The 12,507-nt window shown below is 40.8% G+C and overlaps 1 protein-coding gene across 4 annotated transcripts in view; it reads left to right on the plus strand.

The window, feature by feature from the left end:
• The window catches only part of cpxm2 (carboxypeptidase X (M14 family), member 2), an 81,430-nt gene extending 72,126 nt beyond the window's left edge, over positions 1-9,304 (plus strand). For 3 of the 4 annotated variants that reach the window (XM_077199719.1, XM_077199729.1, XM_077199737.1), the window contains exon 7: positions 7,527-9,304. In XM_077199719.1, the coding sequence (XP_077055834.1) occupies positions 7,527-7,694 (168 nt within the window). In that variant the 3' untranslated portion in view covers positions 7,695-9,304. The remainder of the gene's footprint in view (positions 1-7,526) is intronic. The other variant, XM_077199746.1, reaches the window with a different exon arrangement.
• Positions 9,305-12,507: the final 3,203 nt, after the last annotated feature.

Below are 12,507 nucleotides of genomic sequence, written 5' to 3' on the forward strand. Positions count from 1 at the left end.
GCACTGAAATCTCTATTCTGGTGTCTATAAAATAGATGGTGTCTATAAATCTCTATAAAGTGTTTTAAACTGAAACTGCTCATGTTTCCGATCCGAGTTTGTGTGATTATCTCTTCATCCCGAAGCTGTGAATGTTCCTCTTCAACAGCGCTTCAGGAAATCAAGATCCGCATTTACATCGCAGATCCAACACGAGTGTGAATGTGAAGATAATGTATAATCGAGGTCAGATTATGTTATGCATATTTTGAATATATTTGTCTGAAGGAGGATGATTATGTCCTTTCACTGTTTTTTGATCGTTTTTATTATTGTCGGCACACACTTGATCATCCGCCAACTGACCGATTGTGAAGTTTTGTTGGTGAACTTGCAAATTGAAGCGCTGCACTCGATCGTAATGGCGGTTCAGAACTACGAGCGGACGCTCAGATTATCTGTGTGTTCAGTCAATTAATATTAACGCTTTTCATTTGGTTTCATTAGCCTCGTCGGATCGCTTTGCATTCACAGCAGGAACTTGAGAAGTTGAGCTTGAGTCCCTTCATTATGCAGATGAGGCGCGTTCTGTGGAGTATGATGACGAAGATGATGATGATGACGAAGAGGATGATGATGATGATGATGATGATGACGATGACGATGGGGAAACGTGTCGCTTTCGACAGGTTTATGGTCTCGTCGTGTCTCTCGTTTATCTGAAGATATCAGTTTTACCCACTTGTGAGTTTGTTAGTCATTTACAGTAAAGCGGGAAAATGGAAGTAAATGTATGAACAGATTTGTGATCACAGGTGAAGTGTTGGAGATGTTTCTGGAGTCTCTAAAAATGACCTTAAATTGAATACTGATGTGTTGCTTGACTGAATGTTGTTGTCAGAACCAGAAAAATCAGTAGCACCTCAATGCAGTAGGCGAGAGCCGGGACGGTTTAAACACTTTTCAGATAAACGTCGTTTTCTAAGATAAGGTTACAGATAGATTTTTTTGTGTGTGTGTGATCAACAACTCACATATGTGTTCTCTTAGTATCATGTGTTATTCGGTAGAAACATAGAATGATTTAAGCACGATTTAAACACAGGGGTGGGACGGATGAAACATAACAGTTTAAACGGTAACTATTCATCTAATTCTTGTTTTTATGAACAATACCTGACAAGTAACTTATGTACATATTGTTACAAACATATTTTGTCCTTTATTTTCATTTTAAAGTTCATATTAACATTTTTGTTCTGTCGCCCAATAAACAATCGGCGATAAGCCTTTGTGCATTTTGCGTAATCTTTCTAATAGGCTATTTTGAAGAAGACAGACAAATCCGTTTACAATTAATTCTTACATTTATTCCTTGAGTCATATTGAGTGATTTAGTCATATTGAGTGTTTTCCTATGACCAGGTTTAACTGGCACGAGTCGCTGTTTCAATCGTCCCGACAGCGCTTCCAGCCATTTAAACCTGTTTTGTCCGTAAACTAAAAAACTCTGATATTATACACTTAAGGGTGTGATACAGTACTAATACACCTGCCATATTATTATTATTACAATGGCACATGAAACAATAAATATAACTTGTCAGTCAAAAAAGAGTAGGCCTACCGCACAAAAGATTTCACTAACCACACTCAAAAACAGCTTTCCGGCTCTAACTTTAAAACGGCAAGACGTAAAGAAGAAATGTTTTCGCGGGTCTGATAGGCATTGCGTGCTGTACGTGCTGACGAAATTTTACCTACATAACGTGAGTGGTTTTCAAGAAAATCTCAATGTTTCATCCGTCCCACGTTTCAATCGTCCCGGATCTCCCGTGCATGAGATCCACGGGGAGGAGTCGTATCAAGATCCAAGGGGCGGAGATGGGTAGGTTTAGGGGAGGGTTTAGGGATTAGGGGGCGGAGATGGGTAGGTTTAGGGGAGGGTTTAGGGATTAGGGGGCGGAGATGGGTAGGTTTAGGGGAGGGTTTAGGGATCAGGGGGCGGAGATGGGTAGGTTTAGGGGGGGTTAGGGATCAGGGGGCGGAGATGGGTAGGTTTAGGGGAGGGTTTAGGGATCAGGGGGCGGAGATGGGTAGGTTTAGGGGAGGGTTTAGGATTAGGGGGCGGAGATGGGTAGGTTTAGGGGAGGGTTTAGGGATTAGGGGGCGGAGATGGGTAGGTTTAGGGGAGGGTTTAGGGATCAGGGGGTGGAGATGGGTAGGTTTAGGGGAGGGTTTAGGGATCAGGGGGTGGAGATGGGTAGGTTTAGGGGAGGGTTTAGGGATTAGGGGGCGGAGATGGGTAGGTTTAGGGGAGGGTTTAGGGATCAGGGGGCGGAGATGGGTAGGTTTAGGGGAGGGTTTAGGGATCAGGGGGCGGAGATGGGTAGGTTTAGGGGAGGGTTTAGGGATCAGGGGGTGGAGATGGGTAGGTTTAGGGGAGGGTTTAGGGATTAGGGGGCGGAGATGGGTAGGTTTAGGGGAGGGTTTAGGGATCAGGGGGTGGAGATGGGTAGGTTTAGGGGAGGGTTTAGGGATTGTTATATTCTGGGCTTTATACTCACAGACTCCAGAATATCTTGTTTAACACCCAACGGGTGGTGGTTTATTAAGCAAATAAACTTATACACATACATAGAGACTTAATGGTGTAACCGCATAACGTGCGAGCCTCTGTGTGTCACCTACTCAACGGTCCGTCCTGCGACCACAATATTACCAAGGATTCGCATCATAGAACATTCCTAACATGCTAAACAATCACTATTGTTACAGGGATTAGGGGGCGGAGATGGGTAGGTTTAGGGGAGGGTTTAGGGATCAGGGGGCGGAGATGGGTAGGTTTAGGGGGGGGTTAGGGATTAGGGGGCGGAGATGGGTAGGTTTAGGGGAGGGTTTAGGGATCAGGGGGTGGAGATGGGTAGGTTTAGGTATATGTAAGGTGGGAGGAGTTGGATCTGGATCCGACTCCTCCCCGTGGATTTCATGTTCTGCAGTGAGGACCATCTCAGAAAAATAGGCTTTTTGCCAGCAGATAATTAGCTGCTAACTGCTAAGCTAACTGACCCATACCAGAGATTGTCTAATAAGGGGAGAACTGTCACTCAGTAAACTTCCGGCTTCTGAACTGGTTGCAGTTCCACTCTGGCTCCATATGAGGGCGCTCACAGGACGAGTCCAGAAGGAATGGAGGTCAGTGGAGCTATACCCCTCAAAATCCACTTTTCTCAGGATATAATTTTTTGTCTAGTAATTTAAATGTTGTATTCGAAAGCAGATGCAAAGAAGTTACTCATTGCTGGGTGTTAGATTTTTTAATTTCTTAAATTTTAGGTTATACTTATTTGCTTTAAAAAGTCTTTTAAAATGTCAATGACGTCATACACATACAGCCAGAGATACTGCTTTACGGCAGTCCTTCAGTCACTTTGGTGCTTTTCTCTCGAGGCATCAACAACACATCTGACGCAAGGCAAGTTTATTTATATAGCACATTTCATACACAATGGTAATTCAAAGTGCTTTACATAGAAGAAATTAAAATAATCAAAGGAAATCAGAACCATTAAAACAGTTTAGAGTAAAAGATAAAATACAGAAATAATCAAAAGAAATCAGAAAAATTAAAACAAAATAAAATACAGTACGAACAGTCGGACGAACAGTGGTACAGTGCTCATTCAGTAAATGCACAGCTAAACAGAAGTGTTTTGAGTCTGGATTTGAATGTGACTGTAGGAGCACATCTGATCTCTTCTGGAAGCTGGTTCCAGTATAGCAGCTAACAATACCAGTAATAATACTTTAAAATCAATCCTATATGTAACTGGGAGCCAGTGTAAAGACCTGAGGACTGGTGTGATGTGTTCATATGTTCTGGTTCTGCTCAGCGTTCTGTATGAGCTGCAACTGTCTTATGGTGTTTTTGGGAAGGCCAGTGAGGAGTCCATTACAATAATCCACCCTGCTGGTGATGAAAGCATGCTCAAGTTTCTCTAAGTCTTGACTGGAAACAAAGCATCTAATTCTTGCAATGTTTTTCAGGTGATAGTATGCTGATTTAGTTATTGCTTTGGCATGACTACTGAAACTAAGGTCTGACTCTAGAGACACACACAGATTCCTGACTTGATTTTTAGTTGTTTGACCCCTAGACTGAAGGTATGCGTTCACCTTGAGAACTTCATCTTTGTTTCCAAACGCAATGACTTCAGTTTTGTCTTTGTTTAACTGAAGAAAGTTTTGGCACATCCAATTGTTTACTTCATCAATGCATTGGCAAAGGGGCTGTAATCGTTAGGCGATAGGGATAAGTAGAGCTGTGTGTGTGTGTGTGTGTGTGTGTGTGTGTGTATGTGTTTGTGTGTGTGTAAGTAGTGTGTGTGTGTGTGTGTGCGTGTGTGCGTGCGTGTGTGCGTGTGTGTGTGTGTGTGTGTGTGTAAGTAGAGCTGTGTGTCGTCTGCATAGCTGTGGTAAGCGATTTGGTTCTTTCTCATTATTTGGCTCATTGGGAGCATGTACAGGTTGAATAGGAGTGGCGCAAGAATTGAGCCTTGAGGGACTCAGCATGTCATGGGTGTCCACTCAGACTTATGGTCTCCTATACTCACATAATAACCTCTCCCTACCAATTATGACCTGAACCATTTTAGGACTATCCCAGAAAGCCCGACCCAGTTTTCCAGCCTGTCAAGAAGTATTTTGTGATCGACAGTGTCAAATGCAGCACTGAGGTCGAGTAGTACCAGCACTGATAATTTGCCTGTATCAGTATTTAAGCGAATATCATTTATTATCTTTATGAGCGCGGTCTCTGTACTGTGGTGCGGTCGGAAACCAGATTGAAAATGGTCAAAGTATCCATTCGAGCTTAAGAATTTGTTCAGCTGATTGAAGACAACTTTTTCAATGATCTTGCCTATGAAAGGAAGATTTGAGATCGGTCTATAGTTGTTTAATATGGTCTTATCCAGATTGCTCTTTTTCAGGAGGGGCTTGACAACAGCAGTTTTCAGGGAGGTCGGAAAACTCCCAGAGAGAAGTGAGGCATTTACCACTTCTAGGAGATCTGCTTCTAAGCTGTGTAACACATTTTTGAAAAAAGATATGGGAAGTGCGTCAAGGGCGCAGGTTGATGTTTTTAGGTGTTGTACGGTTTCTTCCAAAATTTTGCCATCAATTTCTTCGAAATCAGACATAGTGACTACTTTCTCGTGCTGTTGTCTGATCTGTCTGACCCCAGCACAACTCAAGGATGAGCTGATTACCTTTCTGATATTATTGATTTCTCAGAGTAGAAAGAAGCAAACTCACTGCACTTGCTCACTGAGAGCATTCCTGAGAGCACAGGCAAATACACGTGCTAGAAGTTTTGTTGTACACCAATACACACACACATTCTGGTCCCGTTTCAGATGCCACGATGCCATCAAGCGGTTTCTCTGGTCGTAATCAGTCCTTCACTGACCAATCAGCGTTCATTAGCAGAATGCTAGCGGGTTATGGGCAAGAACAACTCAACCTGTAAGAAATCAAAAGGACATAAGTACTCGTTCATTCAACTTTCGATCTATAACCCATGTTGAACTTGAAAAACCTACAATCAAATCTGAGATTTCTCAACGGCAATCGGGTGAACGAGACACATTTAGCCGTCTAACCCCATAGACTCCCATTCATTTTGCACTGGGACGATCGCCCCCCAGTGGAACTCTGGTGGAACTACAACCAGAATCCGGTACAATAGGAGTTAATAGGGAGTGGCCAGGCTCTCCGTAGACGGCTCTGCACACACTAACCAGTGCTTTGTAAGTGAATCTACTGCTGGGTTTGACCGGTGTCAGGCGTGTGGAGTGTTTTTGCTAGAAATTAGGCACTATAATGAACGTGTACTTCCTGATTGCCAATAAAATCTGTCGCTCTCCTTAAATCCCTCATTTGCTGTAAAATGCGATTAGCCAGGATTTTATCAGAACTTGTGCTTTGATATTTATCTGAAATGGTCTTTATCTGCAGGTCCTCGTTCTGCAGAGCTTCTCCATCTGTTGTGCTCAGAGATAAACCTGTTAGTGGACACTCGGCTCATTGTCTGTTGTTTTGATAATCACACTTAATAACACTGGGCATCAATAAGGTCTGTAAACCCGATTTGGCTGCTAAATGGAGTTACAGCGCAGCAGTCGTGTGTGTGCGGCTCGTCTAATGCCATTACGAATGTTTGTGAGGTCAAATTCACTCCGGCATGAGTTGAGCCTGAAGAGAGTCGTCGGTCTCGAGTCCAGCGCTCGCGCACACGGCCCGGGTTTGAGAATGTGTAGATATTAGAGCTGGAAAACAAGACGAGTGTGCAGTGTGTGTATTACAGGGTGTTTACATGTGGGTTAGCTGCATAGGGAGGCCAATATTAAAACAACACACACACACACACACACACACACACACACACGTGTGTTTTGTCATGTTAAAAGAGCTTTAACACACAGCGAACGCTGATCTCTGCCTCCATTAACAAACCCTTCGCCAATTTACTTCCCCTCAGAAGAGAGAATGGATGGCCAGAAAAAACATAATTGAAAGATTGTGGGCAGCAAGAATGAAAGAAAATCAAGCCATGAAAAGAGAATGGTTTTAATCCTGTGAGGCTGGAAATACTCCTTCGGATCGACGCGTCTATTATCTGTGGATGTTTGAATCTCATTAAATGGCCATTGTGTGACACACACTCACACACACACGGCCGCGGAGACGAGCGACGGGACTCATGAGTGTAATCCACAGATCTGCTTTTCAAACCGGCCTCGTCTTTGATACTCGAGTGTTTTTCCTCCATTATGTGAAGAAGATCATGACTGAATATCCTTTACTCCACAACTTACACGAACGACTTCGCTTCAGCGTTCGCTGTGTGTGTTTAGTGCGCGTCAGACGACACGTGACAGACTGACCCAGGTGAAGGTCACGCGTGTCCACAGGGGTCACGGCAGACTCGGTGTTACACACACTTGTGCTCTTGGTCTGGACACACACTATCTCCAACACAGCTTCAGAGCGTATCCCATCATGCATTATGTTCGGGAACTCATGTCGAGGAAATCATTCCACTGCAATTTAAATTAATTAAATGCATATAATTTGGTAGTAAAAACATAAAGTGTTGCACATTTTATTGGTGCAAAGATGAAGGTGTGTATAGGCCTATTTTGTACAACATTTGCAACTGTTTTTATCACTTAATTAGTTGTTAGTTACAACTTGTTAGTTACATAGCAACTACTGAACAGACATGTAGAAGTTTATTTTAAAATGCAAAGTATTGAAAATATAATAAATAAAAGCTATGTCAACACTTGCTTTTTTTGCAAAACTATGTGTGTCCCATCAAGTAATCAAAAGTTGTACACACACTTGCAGTCTACTTGGGCCAAATAGAGGAAATACGTCATGCAAGTAAACGAGTGGTCAATGTACAGACTGAAAGTGTGTGTATTTGACAAGGCACGAGTCTCTTATATCCAGGGTGTGTGTGTGTGTGTGTGTGTTTGCAGGTCACCGTCTCCATGTACAAGCGAGGAGCTCAGGGCTGGCTCGGGAAACCGCTTATCGCCACGGCAACGATCCCGTCCAGCACACGCGTGATCTTCCGCATCCGAGGAGAAGCTGCAGACGCCGGGATCCCGGCCGGGAGCATCCGCTCCGTCACACTGAGCATCTGAGGAAGCTCTCCATGTCTTCATTACGGCTAATGATGAACATTTCAGAGGGGCTGTGTTTCTGTTTAATAAGGGAACATTCCTGAGGTTTATATTAATGAATGATATTCTGCTGTGTTCAGTACAGTAATGATTTATAGACATCAGCCTGCATGCTGAACTGTAAAATCTTAAAGCGGTGGTATAATGCCACATTTTACAAGATGTAAAATAAGTCTCTGTTGTCCCCGAGTGTGTATGTGAAGTTTTAGCCCCACAGATCATTTTTTATAGCATGTTAAAGTTGTCCCTTTTTGAGGGTCGGTAAAAACGCATTGTTTCGTGTGTGTCACTTTAAATGCAAATGAGCTGCTGCTCCCGGCACAGAGGGCGGAGCTTCAAGAATTTGTGTGTGTGTGTGTGTGTGTCACTCTTGCCTGTCTTCTTGAGAACTTGAGAGCCCTGAACACATTAGTCAAACTAATCCGTATTTGGATCAATTTAACAAAACGCCACAGAAGCTCTCGACCAATCACAGAATCAGCAGCAACATCCGACGCTCGTCGAGTTCAGAAATCACAATAATAACCCATTAGTTTGCATTCAGGTGTGATTGTGGGTCGTTATTGACCCGGACGCTGCTTAAAACGCATCACGTGACCAAATCACACCTTGAACTGTCAATCATTTGATCTCCTTCACCTTTGACCCCAGAGATGAATCCAGTTAAAGTGTCACGTGATGAATGATGTTGAGCTGAGAACACATCACAGGTTCCTGTTTCAAAATATCTTTATTGCAGGAAAAGAACATTAGATTTACTCTCCGCCTGAAAACGACCGCACCGTCAGTGTGTTTCGACAGCTGCATTCTGGGTAATAATTCAGGAATGTTCGAATGCTTTCCTCACTTTCACATCCGCTGTTTTTGCCCTGAGATCATCTTCAGACGAGGCAATAAAGCGTTCCGTCGCTGTTCAATCTGAGTCTAACATCAGCAATACTCCAGTGTGTTGGTCTCGAGGCCGAGGCGTGTGTGTGTGTGTGTGTGTGTGTGTATGTGGGTCGTACGTGTGTATGACGTGCTCGTGTGTCGTGGGAATCGCTCCGAGCTTCACATGTTACTTTAGAAGGATGAGATCACACACACTCTCTTTCTGATCATACAAAGCGAGAGAAACGTTTGTTCCTGATGTCCTGAAGCTTCTGTGAGATCTTGACCTGAAAGCTCCGTCACTGCAGGATATGATCAACACACACAGATTGTGTTTTAAAGGTGAGAGGAATCTCATGAGGAGTGTGTGTGAAGGGAAACACAGGAACATCGAGGAATGAAACGTGTGATTGTGGGAAACTGATATTTGTGTCCTGGTTCCAGTCTCGCCTGCAGGAACGGAGGAACTCGACACGATTATCTGAGCTCAACTAACCAGCCCTGATCCTCACACACACACACTCTTACACACACACCTTTATTATGCTTTCATTCCTGAGAAATGATGAAGGAAAGAAATTTGATGTCAAGGTTTTTTCCACCAAAAACATAATTTCCATCCGCTCATCTGGCATCTTTTGTTGATGCCAGTTTATTTAAATAAAAAATGTATTTATTTTAATAAATGTTTTATTAAAATGTATTTGTGTATTTAATTAATTAGTTTAATTTTGATATTATTTATATATTTTACAAATGTAATTTATTTTTATCAAATATTTTTATTTAAATCAAAATGTATTTGTTCTACTCAATTTATTATTTAAAATGTAGTTTTGCATATTACTTAAATGTATACTTGGTTAATTAGTTCAATCTTTGTATTATTTATATGTAGCCTACTGTGTGAAGACGCCTGGTTCTGATGCGACTGGATCTCTGGGTCGAGCCGGTTCACTGTGATCCGGTTCTGATCCGGTTCTGATCCGGGCGAGACGTTCATCAGGGGATTCTCCTCGGCTCTCCAGAAACCGGACAAGGAAGTCAATTTTCCTATTTAGCAAATGCAAAGATGAGAGGAAACTGTAATTTACTGGCGTCCGCGGATGAGGGTCATTACCTCTAAACGCCATTCCATATGAAGCTCAAGTCATAACGAGAGCCATGGACTCATTACTGTTAATTAGAGGAATTAGTGACATCATTTAACAAACGCACAAATAATGTTTAGGATATTGAAGCAGCAGCCGAAGCCATTAGACAAGCAAAGCTTTATAATGCAATTGCATGTCGTACACAATTTCTGGAATGTGTGTGTGTGTGTGTGTGTGTGTGTGAGGGAGAGTGTGTGTCGTACTCAAGAACAGTCTGCATTCACTCTGTCAACAAACAAAAGCGTTTCTATCTGTGGATTTGATTGGTTTTCATGCTTCTATTTTTTATGTATTGATTAAACTGTCACATTAGAATTATCATGAATACAAGTTTCCTAGTTGGAAATTGCAGATGAATAGACTCTCAATATAGGCTACTTCTGGGAAACTCAGAGATAATTTTCATGCCCGAGTTTTGCGTGCCATAAACTTTACAGTTTTTCTCAATTGCTAAAGAGCATTGTTCAATAATTAAGCCACATTTTTAAAAATCATCACTAAGTTGAATTTTGGTTAATCTCACCACCAAAACTCATTCAGACCAACACAACACTTCATGTCTCAAAATAAGCTCGTTCCACCAAAACACTGGCAACTTTTCTCATTTAGAAACATACATGTCAATCATAACACACTGACATAAAAAACACTAAAAGGACCATTAACACAAATCATGAACTTTTATCTTTGAAGTTTGAAGGATTTTTCATATAAATCAGTATTTCATCATAGGAAAGAATGAGATCTTTTCCTTTTACTGACTGTATTACAGCATAAAGAATGAATGAGAAACGGAATAATTTGACACGTTTTTTTCTATATCTTTACATATAGTAATTTACATGCAAAAAAATTTAAATTGAAACAACAACAAAAATCATGAAGCAATAATAATAAAAACAATTTAAAAAAATATCAACCGCACATGTAGTATAATGCCGTCTGTGAAATTCCTAGTCGGAAATTCCTAATCGGTGTTTCGTAGTAGAAAATGCCTAGTTTGAAATTCCAAGTCGGAAATTCCAAGTCGGAAATTCCTAGTCGGAAATTCCTAGTCGGAAATTCCAATTCGGAAATTCCAAATTGAAAATTCCTAGTTGGAGATTTCTAGTTGAAAAATCCTAATCGGTGTTTCGTAGTAGAAAATGCCTAGTTCAAAATTCAATGTAGGAAATTCCTAGTCAGATTTCCACGTCAGAGTCGGAGCCATAAAACTTCGACGCGGTGGAGAGAAGAACGATTGCTGCTGTGACTGCTATTCTTTATTAGTTTTTCCACAATTGCTACATCGCCTTGTCATTAAAGTACTGCATATTTACATATATGAATAATCATTTAAAGCATATTGTATGTTTTAAAGACAGTGATGCTGCCTTCACGTGCTATCAGACTTATCATAAATATGAGTTTCCTACTCGAAATTTCCAAGTACAAAATCCCTAGTCAGAGTTACTTAGTTGGAAATTGTAGATGAACATATAAAGTCATAATTACTGCTGGGAAACTCGAGTTTCTGACTGTAACAATTTCAAACATGGCAAAGGAGAGAACGATTACTGCGGTGACTGCTATTCTTTATTAGTTTTTCCACAACAGATACATCGCCTTGTCATTAAAGTAGTGCATATTTATATATACATCATGCTACAAATGATTATAACCCTGTCTATCTAGATATGTTATTATGGTTGTCAGTGAATGGGACGCTACATTTTATTCAAAATTAAATATCTTCAGTACATTTTGACTTTAATAAGATTTCCTCAAGAAATAGGCAAGAATAAACCTGGTGTTCTCCATGATTCCTATTCTTTCTGACAACAAAAGTACTCGAACAGGACGAGCTCATATTCACGAGTTCAGAAGTGGGAAGCAGGATAAACACACAATCCTGAGATACTCGATGCTCACACTCCCGAATCACTCATTTACTGAGACATCAGACGGCAGAGCTTTAAGGAGAGCGATCAGCTGTATAACTGAAAACTCCTGTGCGTCACTGAAGGTTTTTCAAACAGGTCAGAGGAAAAGCTTAGAGAAAACAGTGAAAAAATAGAATAAAATAAAACAAGTGTGAGTGTAGTGTCAGACTAACGCAATATTCTGTCTAATCAAATTCCAGGACTTTTTGGATTTCATGGACAACAATCAGCACTTGTCAAACAATCTCTTTATTATTATTTTTTACTCAAATAAATAATAGATACGATATATCTCGATATACGATATATATATAGTTCTATATCTCAGACGGACTGCAGCGTTAATTTATTTTTTCTCAAAAAAAAAAAGAAACCGTAATTTCATATAAAGTATTTGTCAATAATTCAAGCTGTTTTTAAAAACATCTATAAAAAAATGGCGGTTTTTCAATTTTTTCTCTCCAAAAAATCAAACTCAAGCACCTTGTACGAAACCTAATAAAAAAAAGAGCACATAAAAATTATATTACAATAAATAATACATATAACAGTACAATACTTTAATGAGTAGAAAAAATAAATGTAAACTTAATTTAAAAATTTTGCAAATATTATAACACATTTATTTTTTCACAGTATAAATTGGGTGTTTATGACTAGACTCTAAAGCGTGTCTGAGCTCCGTCTCTTACAGTAGAGGAAGAGTTCTCGTTCTCAGAGCTACGGTAACCTACGAGAAATACAGATCATGTGCGGTGAGTGAGGACGTCCAGCTCTGAGGAACACTAATGCACAGCGGACACCAGGAATAATGACACTGACAATCAA

Source organism: Siphateles boraxobius, unplaced genomic scaffold (genome assembly GCF_051911475.1).
Source record: "Siphateles boraxobius isolate OS27281-9 unplaced genomic scaffold, OSU_SipBor_1 114, whole genome shotgun sequence".
Classification (NCBI taxonomy): domain Eukaryota; kingdom Metazoa; phylum Chordata; class Actinopteri; order Cypriniformes; family Leuciscidae; genus Siphateles; species Siphateles boraxobius.